The sequence below is a fragment of the Ictidomys tridecemlineatus genome, chromosome 2 (genome assembly GCF_052094955.1).
Source record: "Ictidomys tridecemlineatus isolate mIctTri1 chromosome 2, mIctTri1.hap1, whole genome shotgun sequence".
Lineage (NCBI taxonomy): Eukaryota > Metazoa > Chordata > Mammalia > Rodentia > Sciuridae > Ictidomys > Ictidomys tridecemlineatus.
The window spans coordinates 205,886,101-205,899,313 of record NC_135478.1 but is presented as its reverse complement, the minus strand read 5'-3'; the positions used below and the strand labels follow the sequence as shown (position 1 = coordinate 205,899,313).

Here is a 13,213-nt window from a genome sequence, read left to right as displayed (position 1 = left end):
ATCCTTTGTGGAGAGCTAGAAAAGTGATAATGAAACTGAATCCTAACTAGAAAACATTTTAGGTGAATGGATAAATGGCCAGTTCAGACTTACATTATCAATTATCTTAAAGACTTCATAAGCAGCTCCTCTTGCGTTTGCAAGTGCTTCAATGTTGGGAGATGCCTGTCCAATACTGAAAGCTCCAATTAACACAGCAAAGAAGACCTGAGGAATGGGGAGGAAAACCATCAAATTACTTTGTGTACATCACAATTATTTTCATACTTCCTCTTCTTTCCAACATAGCTAATTCCATTTTAAAATGGGAAGGCAACACAAGAATTTATTGGGTATTAAAAGTGTTTTAAAGGTCTGTAGATAGTAAATTAGTAAATTACAAATGTATCACCACAAAAAATATCAAGTAAGTGAGATGATAAATGTTAATTGGCTTGATTTAATCAGTGCATATTATACATATATCAAAGTATTATATTTTATAAAAATAATACAATCATGATAAATTGATTAAAAATAAATTTTAAAAATGTTTAGCATGTGGAGTTAGTCTTATTTACTCAGCGAAACAACAATGTAATTCTATATAACCACAATATTATAATAGAACATTTTTATATTTCTTCAATGGCTAAGTATTTTTATTTAGACCATTAAGAGGGGAAAATGGAGACAAACACTAGAAGATAAGTCAGAAGACCTAGGTCCAAATCCTAAATAAGTACTAATTACTATATGTCTTTAGGACATTCTCTTATAATCACTGAACTTTTATTTCTTCATTTGTAAAAATAGGTAAGACTGTTCTTTTTGTACATTGTATCTGATGAAACTGCACATGAAAATATTTTATAAATTATAAAGCACACACATAAGGCTAAGTCTCCCCCATGCTCACCACCAGATCATTCTCTGAGGTCTAATAGATACATTTTGCTGTCTTTGTTTTGCTTAAATCAGTTTCTTATTCGTAAACTTACTCAATTTTGCTTCTATTGGAAGTTGAAGAGAAGTTAATGTCACTATACATTTCTTTCTAAATCATATAAGACTTATATTGCCCAATAATTCATATAGAATGAACTTTGCTAAGCAATTCTATATTCATTACTTCAATTAGTCCTTACTTCAACACTGAAAAGGCACACTCCATTTGGCAGAAGAGGCAACAGAGGCTTGAAAAGTTTAAATGGCTGCCCCATTCATTTAGCTAGTAACTGGCACAGCTAGAATTAGAAACATGTTGGTCTGATATCAAATCCTGAACTCACTATTCCAAATGACTCCAGTTTGTGAAGCAGATTTGGGTTCAGTGAATACTGGATTTAAACTGCTCATCTAGGATTGGGGTATAGCTCAGTAGTAGAAGCTCTTGTCTAGGATAAGTTAGGCCCTAAGTTGAACTCCCCAGCACCATAAAGAGTAAAATGAAATAAATTGCTTATGTATATTAAAATGAGGCAATATACATCTCTTACTACAACCTACCCTCACCCACAGCATCACTATCCTAAAAAGTCTTTTTCATAAAAGCCATTCCTTCTCAGGACAGCCTCACAAATGCTGGATGATGCAACAGGCTGAAAAAAACCCAAGAGGAAATTATTACAAAATTGTTACAAATGTGAATCCTGAGAAAATAAACTATTTTCAGGAACTCAAGGAAACACAGTCTCTGGTTAATGCAATATACTTGTGCTTGGCCTAAGAAAAAAATGGAGTGACCTTCCCTAAAGGATGCAGATTGAACTTGGTTTGCCAATTATTTCATTGTCTTTCATCAATTTGTGAGGTAGATTAGTTGCCATTCAAAATAATTTGAAAGTAAACTATGTGTTTTGCCATCTGTTAATGTGAATAGTAAATTATAAAATAAAAATGTTTAGTATTAATTTTGGCACAAAGAAATGATCTCATTAAATGAAAGTCTCTGCTAGAGAGATTGATAATGTTACTATTATTTAGGCTACAGGAAGAACTGTGCAAGAAATTTGCAAAAGAGACCACAAAATTGCTTGCTGAATGCATCGGACTTCCTTACCATTCTAATCTAGTAACACCTATTTCTTTGGAATATTCAATAACTGTTCAGAGTATATTCTTTTAAAGTAAAGATAAAACCACTTGATTTCATTAGCATTTTAAATAATGACATTTCTTTTTATGACTCATATATAACTTACAGTGAGCACTTTTCCAATAGTATACTCCTTTGCGAGGACCAAGGAAGTCCCATACCAGAATGCCAGTGCATATGATGCATAGATCAGCAAAAAAGCAGCACCCATAGAAATGTTGGCTGTGATAGCTTTTTTTATTCCAATTCTTTTAGCTTCTTCTAAATTTTTATTGTACCTTGGAGAAAGAACAAAAATTATCATATATACTCATAAATCTTATGAAAATGTCCATGCAGCATGATGGTGATTGAGTAGCTAGAATATGCTCATCCTAGTAACATACATGTATTTTCCTTTTGCCCTTACATTGACATTATGATGTTATTACTATTTTATTCTCTTCTTGTAGAACATGAAAATGAGGCTTACAGGGACTAACTTATTTGTGGATGAGTATTCTAAAAGTTCCTTCTCTGGCTTTAGCAATAGTGAAATAAGTGAAGCAATGTTTAGCAAACATACAGGATATGTACTGTTTCACACACAAAACAAAATAAGAAGCTATGAAAAAAGCTGCCCTCCCTTCAGAATTTACATGCCTCTTCCATTAATTAATATAGTGGAGACATAGTTCTAGAAAATACTAAACACAAGAATGTCATTTAAATTTCTGACCCTTAAGGACAACTTGCTCCCGAGCCTGCCTCCCTTTGGTACTCTTGGAAGGATCAACTGGGAGATTACATGTGTGAGAGATTTTGCGTGCTTTGAATTGCCATGTAATACATGTAATACATTTAAGCTATACAATTTATCTTGTTTCCATAGATATCTATTTTAAAAGTCACTGACCTAAAAAATTTATCGAGGCTTAAAAATATATAATATTCCTCCAGTATTTATCAGTGTCCCCTTCTTTTATTCTTTCTACACATTGCCTATATTTTTTCTTCCAACATTTTTCATGCCATGGCTGCCTGCTGCTAGGGGTAAGTGGCTTGGGCCACCCAAGGCTTTCCGGCTATGAGGGCTAAGAAAAATAAAAATTTCAACATTTATAGCCCTGCTATCCATGCACAGCACAATGTCTTGGAGAACTCCCATGAGACCTCTTAGCATAAATATAAGGAGTTACATACAAAACAAGCAAGCAAACATAAACAACAATGAAAAATGTTGGAGTCCACTGAAACATTTTCTTTCTTCAATTATAATGGCTTAACAGGCTTTAAAGTACTTTAAACCTTCAAAGAGTGGACAATTTTTGATGTTAAAGCAAAAGGAGATAGTGCCTATAATTTTACCTTCATTTAAAAGAAACATACAAAAATTGATTTAAGAAGATAGATATGGAGATAAGCTAACAGGACCAAGAGTTAAAGAAAGACACAAAACTTTACAAATATAAAAACAAGATAAAATTATTAGAGAAATAGGACAAATGGTAATTTAGCCTTAAAGTTGTCTTTATCCTCTTTGTCAGACCTCCTATCAAAACCCAGAAAGGAGCTCAGGCTATTGAAATGAAGAAACTTATTGGCAGAATTCAGAGTTGGGAGTCTTTGGTCCATTAAATACATCAGTATCTGAATGTTACAGAGTATTATGTTTTCTTTGAAGGATTCATTTCATTAGTACAGCAGAATTCGACCCCTGACCAATATGAGCATGAATTCTCTCTGGTCTTTATGACTACTTTTTATAAACAACTACTTTATCACAAATATAAAAGCATGCCAAATGAAATTTATATGTCCACTAAGAACAAATTCAAATGGAACTTTATAGTCATAAAATATGCAGATCCTCAAATTGTCAGTTATAACATGTTTCCTTTGTAGGGTTCAGGGATGTGGCACACACAAGTGTGTATATATCTCCCACTTTAGGAGTTGAGCTGAGGTACACAGTACCATCTGCCATAAATTACACATGATTACATTAAGAAAATTTAATGCTTATAACCTATACTCTAACCATCTCCTTTCTGGCCTTTCTGACTCCTTTTTTTTTTTTAACTAGCCACTTTATCATTACAAAAGTATGGCAGATGAAATTTATATGATCATCACATCCACTAAAGACCAAATTTAAATGGAAATTTATAGCGATAAAATATGAACATCCTTAACTTGCCAGCTACAACATGCTTCTGCAGCGTATGTGTATATCTCCCACTTTAGGAATTAAGTTTAGCTGAGGTATAAGGTACTACTTGGCATAAGTTACAAATGATTACATTAAGGAGGTTTAATGCTTTTGACTCACACTCTACCATCTCCTTTTTTTCCATTCTTGCTTACTGAGACTAATGCAGAAACCATTTCACTGATATGCTATTGTCCTATACAGCCAGAGGAAGCATTTGCACAAGAAAAAGCAACAATAGGAAGAAAATAATTTAGACACCACAAAAGCTAAATGAAGATAAGGGGGTAGAAGAGAGAGCTGACATAAACAATATTCTTTTACATAGGCTCTTTGTTAATTTTTCCATAAAACGTCAGTCAGTATAAAACCAGATTTTAATATCATTTTTCCATTAAAAGATTTAGCATAGGAATAATAAAGTAGAAGTTCCTAAAATTAACTGAATATAGCAAAACATTAATATTTAGAAAATCTTCTTAACTATTATGAAAATACTTGTCAAAGATGAAAGTAAATGCTTAAAAGGAGGAATAATCTTGGTTAAACAAATGGAAAATAATACTAATAGACAAATATATTTGCAAAGCACACATAAGAGAGAAGAATATTATTAAATTAAGGAGAACAAAATGATTCTATTACATTTGTTTACAATTAGGATTAAATTTCCATTCCAAGATAGCTAATTTCCTCCTGCATCTGCTATTTTGAAGAGAAAATCAGACCAAGACTTTGATTGCTAGTCCATATGGAAAGAGATACAAAGAGAAAAAGAGCCAGAGAGAAAACGGAAGGAATATGTTTGTTCTAAAAATAATCTTATCCATTGTGCTTTTGAATTAAATCCCAAATCTAGGTACTTGTCACTCTTGTCTCCACTCTAGAGCAGGCTACAATAATTCCACTCCTGGGACTGCTGTATCAGCACTCCACTGGTCTCCCTGATCCCACCCTTTATCTGCTCTCACCCATTCACCAGGTCAAAACAACATGCTCATTCTTCTGTTTAGTACCCTCAGCCACTTCCCCGGCCCATGGAATAAAGTCCTAGCTCTTCTCTGTGGCCTACAGATCCCCACATTCTGGCCTCTGTCCATATCAAATTTCCCTCACTCATCTGAACTCTAATCACACGTCTTATGATATTTCCTAGAACACAGAAAGCCTTTGGCACCTCAGAAAATTTGGAAGATTCTTCTTCCAAACCCATCCATCCTTATTCCCACCATGGGTGGCTTTTTTTCATCTCATAGGTTTCAACCTTCATGAAACCTCCTGAAGAGGGCTTCCCTGACCACCATACTTAAATCTTTCCTTTTCATCCTCATCAACACACAGACTGATTGTTTTTCAGGGAATTTTAAAAAATCTAGACTGATTGTTTTTCAGGGAATTTTAAAAAATCTATAATGTCTTTCTACCCCCTCTGATTCTCTCATCATTTTCCCAAATAATATTATCTCCAACTGGTGCAGTAGATACTTGCTCATTTGTAGTCTGTATCCTTCCCTTCTTCCTGTAAAAATTTAAGCTCCAAGAAAGTATGGGCTTTATTCAATGGAATGTTGGCATGGCCATTAAGCAAGACTTCCCATTTTATTACTTGGACACAATTGAAATCAAAAGCAAAATCCTTAGCAAAAATCAAAAGAGAACACATATGTTGTTTTCCTTTGAACTTTGATACTTAGCTATCATACATTATCTTAGTGGGTATAAAATACATCATAAGAACAAACAAATGTGTGCAGTATAAAAACAATTCTACAGTGACTATGCATGCAATCATATCTAAGGTCAAGAAACAGAACACTTCCAGAGCCCAAGACTCCTGGGCCATGTGTCTTACTCTTATCAGACAACATTACTTCATCACCAGAAGCAACCATTGTTTTGACTTTAAAAATTCCCTTTATGGATTTACCACACAATGCTATACCCAAAACAATATATTTAATTTGTGTGTAAAAAAACATTAAAAGATTATATCAGAATATTAGAGTATCTATTAAATTTTAAAGAAAACCTCTCACTGCTCAGAAATCAATGGATCTGGTGAATGTTATAAATTTCAATAAATTACTATCTAAACTCTCAGAAAGCTAATAAAAGAGAACAGTCACAGGACAATAGTAAACAGCACATAATAAAAAATATTTTGAGCTTTTGTACAAATTTGTTTTTGGTTACATTTTTATCTTCCAAATTATGGAGCATATCCATCTAAGTAGAAGCCTGGATAAAAAAGGGAATGAACCACAGATTAAAATGTTCCTATATACTTTACAGGAAATATTCAATCTTACAGAATCAAGAATTAGCTTGATAGACCAAAAACAAAAAATCAGAGATATAAAATACATTTCAGACTTAGTAAATTATTTTTATATCACTGTCCATCTATAAAACCATAGAAAATTCTTTGAATTAACAGATATAAAAAGAATGCAACTAGAATTGTAACTTCTCCAGAATATTAGCAATGCTATAATGTATTCATTAAGATATTTAAGGAAATACATTTATATTAGGAAAAACTCTTATAATTAACACTGTCAACATGAAAGGTATATGAGATGACACAGAATTGAACATTTCTAGCAACTTTAAAAAGAAACTCAAACCTTTCAAGTTCTTTATTTTGTCCTCCAAATGCAATCACAGTTCTAATGGCTGCTAAGACTTCTTCAGCTACTGCTCCAGCCTTTGCATATGCCAAGAGTTCTTTATCAGTAAAGGATGATAATATCTGTTTAAAAGTGCAATTCAAGATACTTCAAAACTTTTTACAAGTTATCTTTCTCTTTTGCAAAGTAAAAATAAACAGATATACACAAATGCTGTTTGTAGATTAATGCATGTAAAGAACAAAATCTCTCTTTTGTCTTTGGTCATGATGTTGCATTTTTTAGGATACATATTCATTCTATAAACCACCTCAAAATCTCTATGAACTGTGACTGTCTTTAGTACATTAGATTAATTACAAAATTTATTTTCCCAATGAAAACCTCATTGACATAATTATAACTGGAACTTTTGGGCAATGTTAAATTTCAGAAAATGTATACCATACTATAATCATAAACAAATATAGAAACAGATATTATATCAAGGAAATATGATATGTGTTTAAAGCAACTGCTTTTGATACTTTGGTTAAGAAGTGCTAATTTCCAGGAGGCTAGAGGAATGCAGGGGACCAAGTGACTTCAGGAAGGTTTCACATGCCAGGGTAAGTACAGAGTTTCCTCTGCTGTTAGAAAAACAATACATTCAGCCACTAGGGAGGTCTTTATTTCCTGGAAGCTCTTTGATCTTGCTGTCTGATTTATGAGCATTTATTCCATAAACAGAACATTACTGGTTACCTTATATGCACAAGATCTCATTTATTTGTCTCAGTTGCACAGTGAAATAAGTATTATTTCCCCCACTTTGTATATAATGGAAACATGAGAAACTAATTAATTTGCTAATAGTGGAATATCCAGGATTTAAGCCTGAATCCACTAGCTTCAAAGCCTAGTGTGAATCTCTCCCTGAAACCAGCTGCTAACATGAACTATTAGGAAAGCTGAATCAATTTGTACACCTTAAGGTTACTGCTTGCACAAGGAATGCCAAAGTGGTCAACCATCTAAATAAGTATTACACATAACCAATTTATAATAAAATTCTGATTAAACAGTATTATACTCTTTCAGCAGATAATTCACATTCATTTGTAAGCTCATTAATGTAAGTAATATCAGTCTATTCCTTCTCAGCCTGAAAAGATCAAAGTTGTTTTGATTTTAATGATGTGCAAGTAAATAGAGCTATAACAGACACAGGAATGGGTAGATGAAAGTTATTAACACTTATTAATGATGTTCTATGAGCAGATGTCATGCTGCATGTACTTGTCTTCTTCAGTACCCAAACAATATCCCATAGATTCACTAGACCTTCCTGACTTTGAGCCCTCCTTCTAGGGCTGGTCTACCACACTTTTCTGAATAATTCACAAACTTATGAGACTAGTCAGAGCCATCCCTGAGCATATAGGTCTGCAGAATAGAGGAGGCTCATAAATATGCTTTAACAATGCTTCTCCACTCCCCTTGAAGCTCTGCACCGACACAGCTTAGGCAGCTAACAACAGAAGTGTTATCAAGAAATATTTTTGGAGTTTTAAAATATGCTATTTTAATTTACTATGAATATATCAAGTACCATAATGAATTCCTTTCTCCTTCTATGACCTTCCTAAGCAGACAAGAACATGACAGGATCTTTATTAAGTGTCTTTTCAATAGATTATATCTGTCAAAAGAACAAAACTCTCAAACCTATTCTCAAGGATATTAAAAATTAACTTCTACTATTCTTCCAATATAAAAAATAGGTGACACTTCCATTATTCTAATTACCCATATAAAACTATATAAAGTATCACTAACCATCCCTTTCCAAAGTCTGATGGTTTCTTAATAAAGCCTAATAGGTATTAGTTTGAGATATATGAAACTGTTATTTCTACAAGTTAAAAAGCTGTCTAGGGCTGGGGCTGTAGCTCAGTGGTAGAGTGCTTGCCTTGCATGTGTGAAGCACTGAGTTTGATCCTTAGCACCATATAAAAATAAAATAAAGGTATTATGTCCATCGACAACTAAAAAAGAAAAAATCTGTCTAAAGGGTTGGGGATCTAGCTCATTGGTAGAGTGCATAATTAGCATATTTGAGGTTATGGGTTCCATGGACCACCACAACACCAAACACACATACACATAGAGAGAGAGAGAGAGAGAGAGAGAGAGAGAGAGAGAGAGAGAGAGAGAGAGAGAGAGAGAGACTCTCAGTCTTATATATACAGTTTTGTTATCCTTCAGACTACTATATTCAGAAGGAGTATTTGGGATTACTATAATAATTGTGACCACATCCTTATCCCATTTTCCCACTTACAAAAAGTAGTCTTTTGTTTTTTATAAATATTTACTTTTTAATTTTTTTTATTTTGAGGTGAGTGTAGACTCGCATGTAGTTGTAAAAAGAATACAACGAAGTCCCGTATGTTCCTTATCCAGTGTCCCCCAATAACATTATCCTGAAAACTACAGAATAAGATCCAAACCAAGAATTTATTGATAATATCCAACAATATCATTCACATCTACCATCTTATATGCACTCATGCATGTATGTGATGTTTAGTTTAAGCAATGTTATCACTAATACAGATTTATGTGACTTCTGCCACAGTCATGAAGAACAATTCCATCATAAGGTATCTGTCCTCCTGCTACCTTTTACAACCAAAGCCACCTCTGCCCTCCTTGCCTCTCCTTTCCCCCAACATTCGTAAATTCTAGCATCCACTAATTTATTATCGTCACTATAATTATGCCATTTTAAGAATGTTATATAAATGGAATCAAACAGCATATGACCTTTTAGGATAGGCTTTTTTCCCACTCAGTATAATTCTCTAGAGATTCATCCAGGTTGTTGCATGAATCAGTAGTACTTCAGTTTTTATTTGTTGGGTATATTCCATGGTAGGGATGTACCAGTTTATTTAATCATTCACCTATTAAAGGAGATCTGGATTGTTTCCAGTTTAAGGCTATTCTCTCAATAATGCAGGAGTGCAATGGCTGGGTTATATGGTAACTGCAAATTTTGTTTTGTAAGAAACTGTGAAACTGTTTTCCACAGTGGCTGTGCCATCTTACATTCCCACCAGCAATCCATAAGCGACTGTTTTCCTCTGTAGTCTCTCCAGCATTTGGCATTTCACTTTTTAAAAATTTTAGCCATTCTAGTAAATGGGTAGTGGTATCTCATTATGGTTTAATTTGCATTTCACTGTTGACCAATGCTGCTGAACAACAGCTTATTTGCCATCTTTACAGCCCCTTTCCTGAAATGTCCTTTCATGTCTTTTGTTCTTTCTCTTATAGTTTTTCCTCTTAATTGGATGTTGAGAGTTCTTTATATCCTACATAGTAGTTATTTGTCAGATAAGTGGTTCGCATATAATTCTTTCCCAGTCTGTAGCTTGTCTTTTCATTCTCTTCACATAGGCTTCCACAGAGGAAGAGCTTGATTTTGGTGAAGTCTAATTTATCTTTTTTTTTTCCAAATAGGGATTATGCTTTTGGTTTTAAGTCTAAGAACTCTGCCCAGTCCTACATCCAAAATATTTTCCCTATGTTTTTTCTAAGTTTTACAGCTTTAGGTTTTACATTTAAATCTGTGATCCATTTTGAGTTAACTTTCCTATGAAATACAAAGTTTAGGTTGATGCTGTTGCTTTTTTGCCTATGGATGTCCAATTAAACTCTAGCACTATTGTTGAAATTGTTGAAAGGGCTGTCCCTTCCTCCATTAAAACACTTTTGCACCTGCATCAAAAATCAGCTGGGCACATGTGCATACTGGTTTTTGAGTTCACTATTCTGTTTCATTGATCTGTGTATTTATTCTTTCACCAATACCACACTGTCTTGTTGACTCTTAACTATACAGTACGCCTAATACCAGGTGGACTTTTTCCTCTTTTTTTTCCCCCTGTGATTGCTTTAGTTCTCCAGGGCCTATGTTTTTCCATATAGATTTTTAGAATAGCCTTGCTTGTCTGTCTATAAAAAGCCTTACTGAATTTTTATAAGAACTGTCTTAAACTTCCAAGTCAGTTTGGAAAGAACTGACTTCTTTAAGCGTTGTCTTCTAATTCTTAAACACATGATGTTTCTTCGTTTTTGGTCTTTAATTTTTCTCACCAGCACTGAATAATCTTCACCACAGAGAACCTATATATTTAAGTGGTTAAATTTTAAATTTTAATTTTAATGATTTTAAAAGGTGTTATATTTTCAACTAGTTGCATTAACTGTATGCATTAACTTAGAAGTTCTAGCACTTTGTTAAAAAAAGAATGGGGAGAGTAGACCTCCTCCACTTATTCTGATCTTAGGAGGAAGATAGTCTTTCACCATTAAGCATGATATTAGCTGAGGGGTTTTGTTGATGATCTTTACATATTTGAAGTAACGGTCTTCTATACTTTTTTAAAAAATATTTTATTAGTTGTTAATGGACCTTTATTTTATTTATATGTGGTGCTGAGAATCAAACCCAGTGCCTCACACATGCTAGGCACAACTCCAGCCCCAGTCTTCTATTCTTAACTTGCTGAGAGTTATCATCAATGGGTGTTGAATGTTGCCAAATGTTTTTCTGTGTCAACTTATATGATCATGTTTTTTCTTGTTTAGTTTGTTGCTATGGTTGCTTACAAAGATTGATTTTCAAACATTAAACCAGTGTTACATAGCTGCAATAAATCCCATTTGTTTATAATGTATAATTCTTTTATACATTTGCTGAATTTGTTTTGCTAATATGGTGCTTAGGACTTTAATTAACATTCATATATGACTTATAAGAGTCTACTGGTAACATTTCACCACTCATAATTTTTGGTTTCAACCATCAATATGATTTATAAATCTCAATGGGAAAAGTAAAGTCTATTGTATGTATATGTCCATACTTCAGCTCTTTCTGTTGTTCCTTATCTCTTGCTAATGTTCCAATATCCCTTCTCTTATCATTTTCTTTCTGTTTGAAGAATGTTACTTAGCCAGTCTTCAACAAAAGGTACACAGTGAAAATATTTTCCAATTTTCTTTAATCTCAAACTATTCTTACTGATGTTACATTCTGGTTATTCCTGGAGGATAATCTTACCAGATCTAGTATTTATGCTTGATAAGTTTATTTTGTTTTTGGTTTTGAATACTTGAAAAATATTGTGCTGCTTTCCTTCTGAAATTCATGGCTTCAGATGAGAGATTTGTTATCATCCAAGTTGTTGTTTCCCAATAGGTAATGTGTTATTTCTCTCTGGTTATTTCCATATTTTTTTCTTTGTTTTTCAGTAGTTTAATTATGTTCCATAGCATGAATTTCTTTGGGTTTATCCTGTTTGGGGTTAGCTTCTTGCATCTAATGGTTTGTCTTTTACCAAAAATGGGAAGTTTTGCAGGGCATGGTGGTGGCTCAGGAGGCTGAGGCAGAGGATCTCAAGTTCAAAGCCAGCTTCAGCAATGGAAAGGTGCTTAGAAATTCAATGAGACCCTGTCTCTAAATAAAATACACAATATGGCTGGGGATGTGGCTCAGTGATTTCAATCCCCAGTACCAAAAAAAAAAAAAAAAAAAGAAGAGAAAGGGGGGTCGGAGTTTTTAGCCATGACTTCTTCAAATTTACATTAGCTCCATTGTTCTCTTTCTCCTTTTCTTTTGGAACTCTGATGATAATATGAACTTAGGATTTTTTGTTATGATCCCATGGGTCCCTGAAGCTCTTTTCCTTTTCTCTATTTCAGACTGGATGAATTCTATTATTCTACATCCAGGTTCCCTGATTCAATTCTATCATTCCCATTTATTTTCATAGATGATACACACTCAGCATGATTCTTATTTCTATTGTGTCTATCAGTTCTCTAATTTCATTTTGATCTTTTTAATCACTTCCATTTTGCTGTTTTTTGTTTATTTGGTTGGTTGGGTTTTTTTACTTCAAAAAAAATTGTGAGGCATTTTTATGATAGCTATTTTTAAATTGATGTCAGATTATTCCAATATCTCATTATCTCAGGGTTGGGGCCAACAAATTGTCTTCAGTTTTATTTTCCCATTCAAGTTGTAATGCCCTTGATTCTTGGTATGATAGATGACTTTCTATTGCATCCTGCACATTTTTTTTTTAATTTTCTTAGGAGATGCTATTGTCTGTTATTTACCTCTCATAGTTTAGCAGGCAGTTACTCTCTTTAGGTATTGCGTGGTATTTCTGGCCTACATTTGTGAGTTCTTGTAGTGTTTTGGTCAGCTTGGTTTATCTGGAGCTACTGGGATCTTTATGGCTCCTGTTTCCACTTTCT

General features: G+C 33.6%; 1 protein-coding gene across 2 annotated transcripts in view; it reads right to left on the bottom strand.

The window, feature by feature from the left end:
• Abcb1 (ATP binding cassette subfamily B member 1) overlaps window positions 1–13,213 on the bottom strand; it is an 82,257-nt gene that overhangs the window by 34,528 nt on the left and 34,516 nt on the right. For both annotated transcript variants that reach the window (XR_013435321.1, XM_013365053.4), the window contains exons 8-10: window positions 6,896–7,020; window positions 2,184–2,355; window positions 94–207 (exon numbers count right to left, since the gene is read on the bottom strand). Coding sequence is in view for 1 of the 2 variants with exons in the window: in XM_013365053.4 (XP_013220507.2) it covers window positions 94–207; window positions 2,184–2,355; window positions 6,896–7,020 (411 nt within the window). In the remaining variant the exon portion in view is untranslated. The remainder of the gene's footprint in view (window positions 1–93; window positions 208–2,183; window positions 2,356–6,895; window positions 7,021–13,213) is intronic.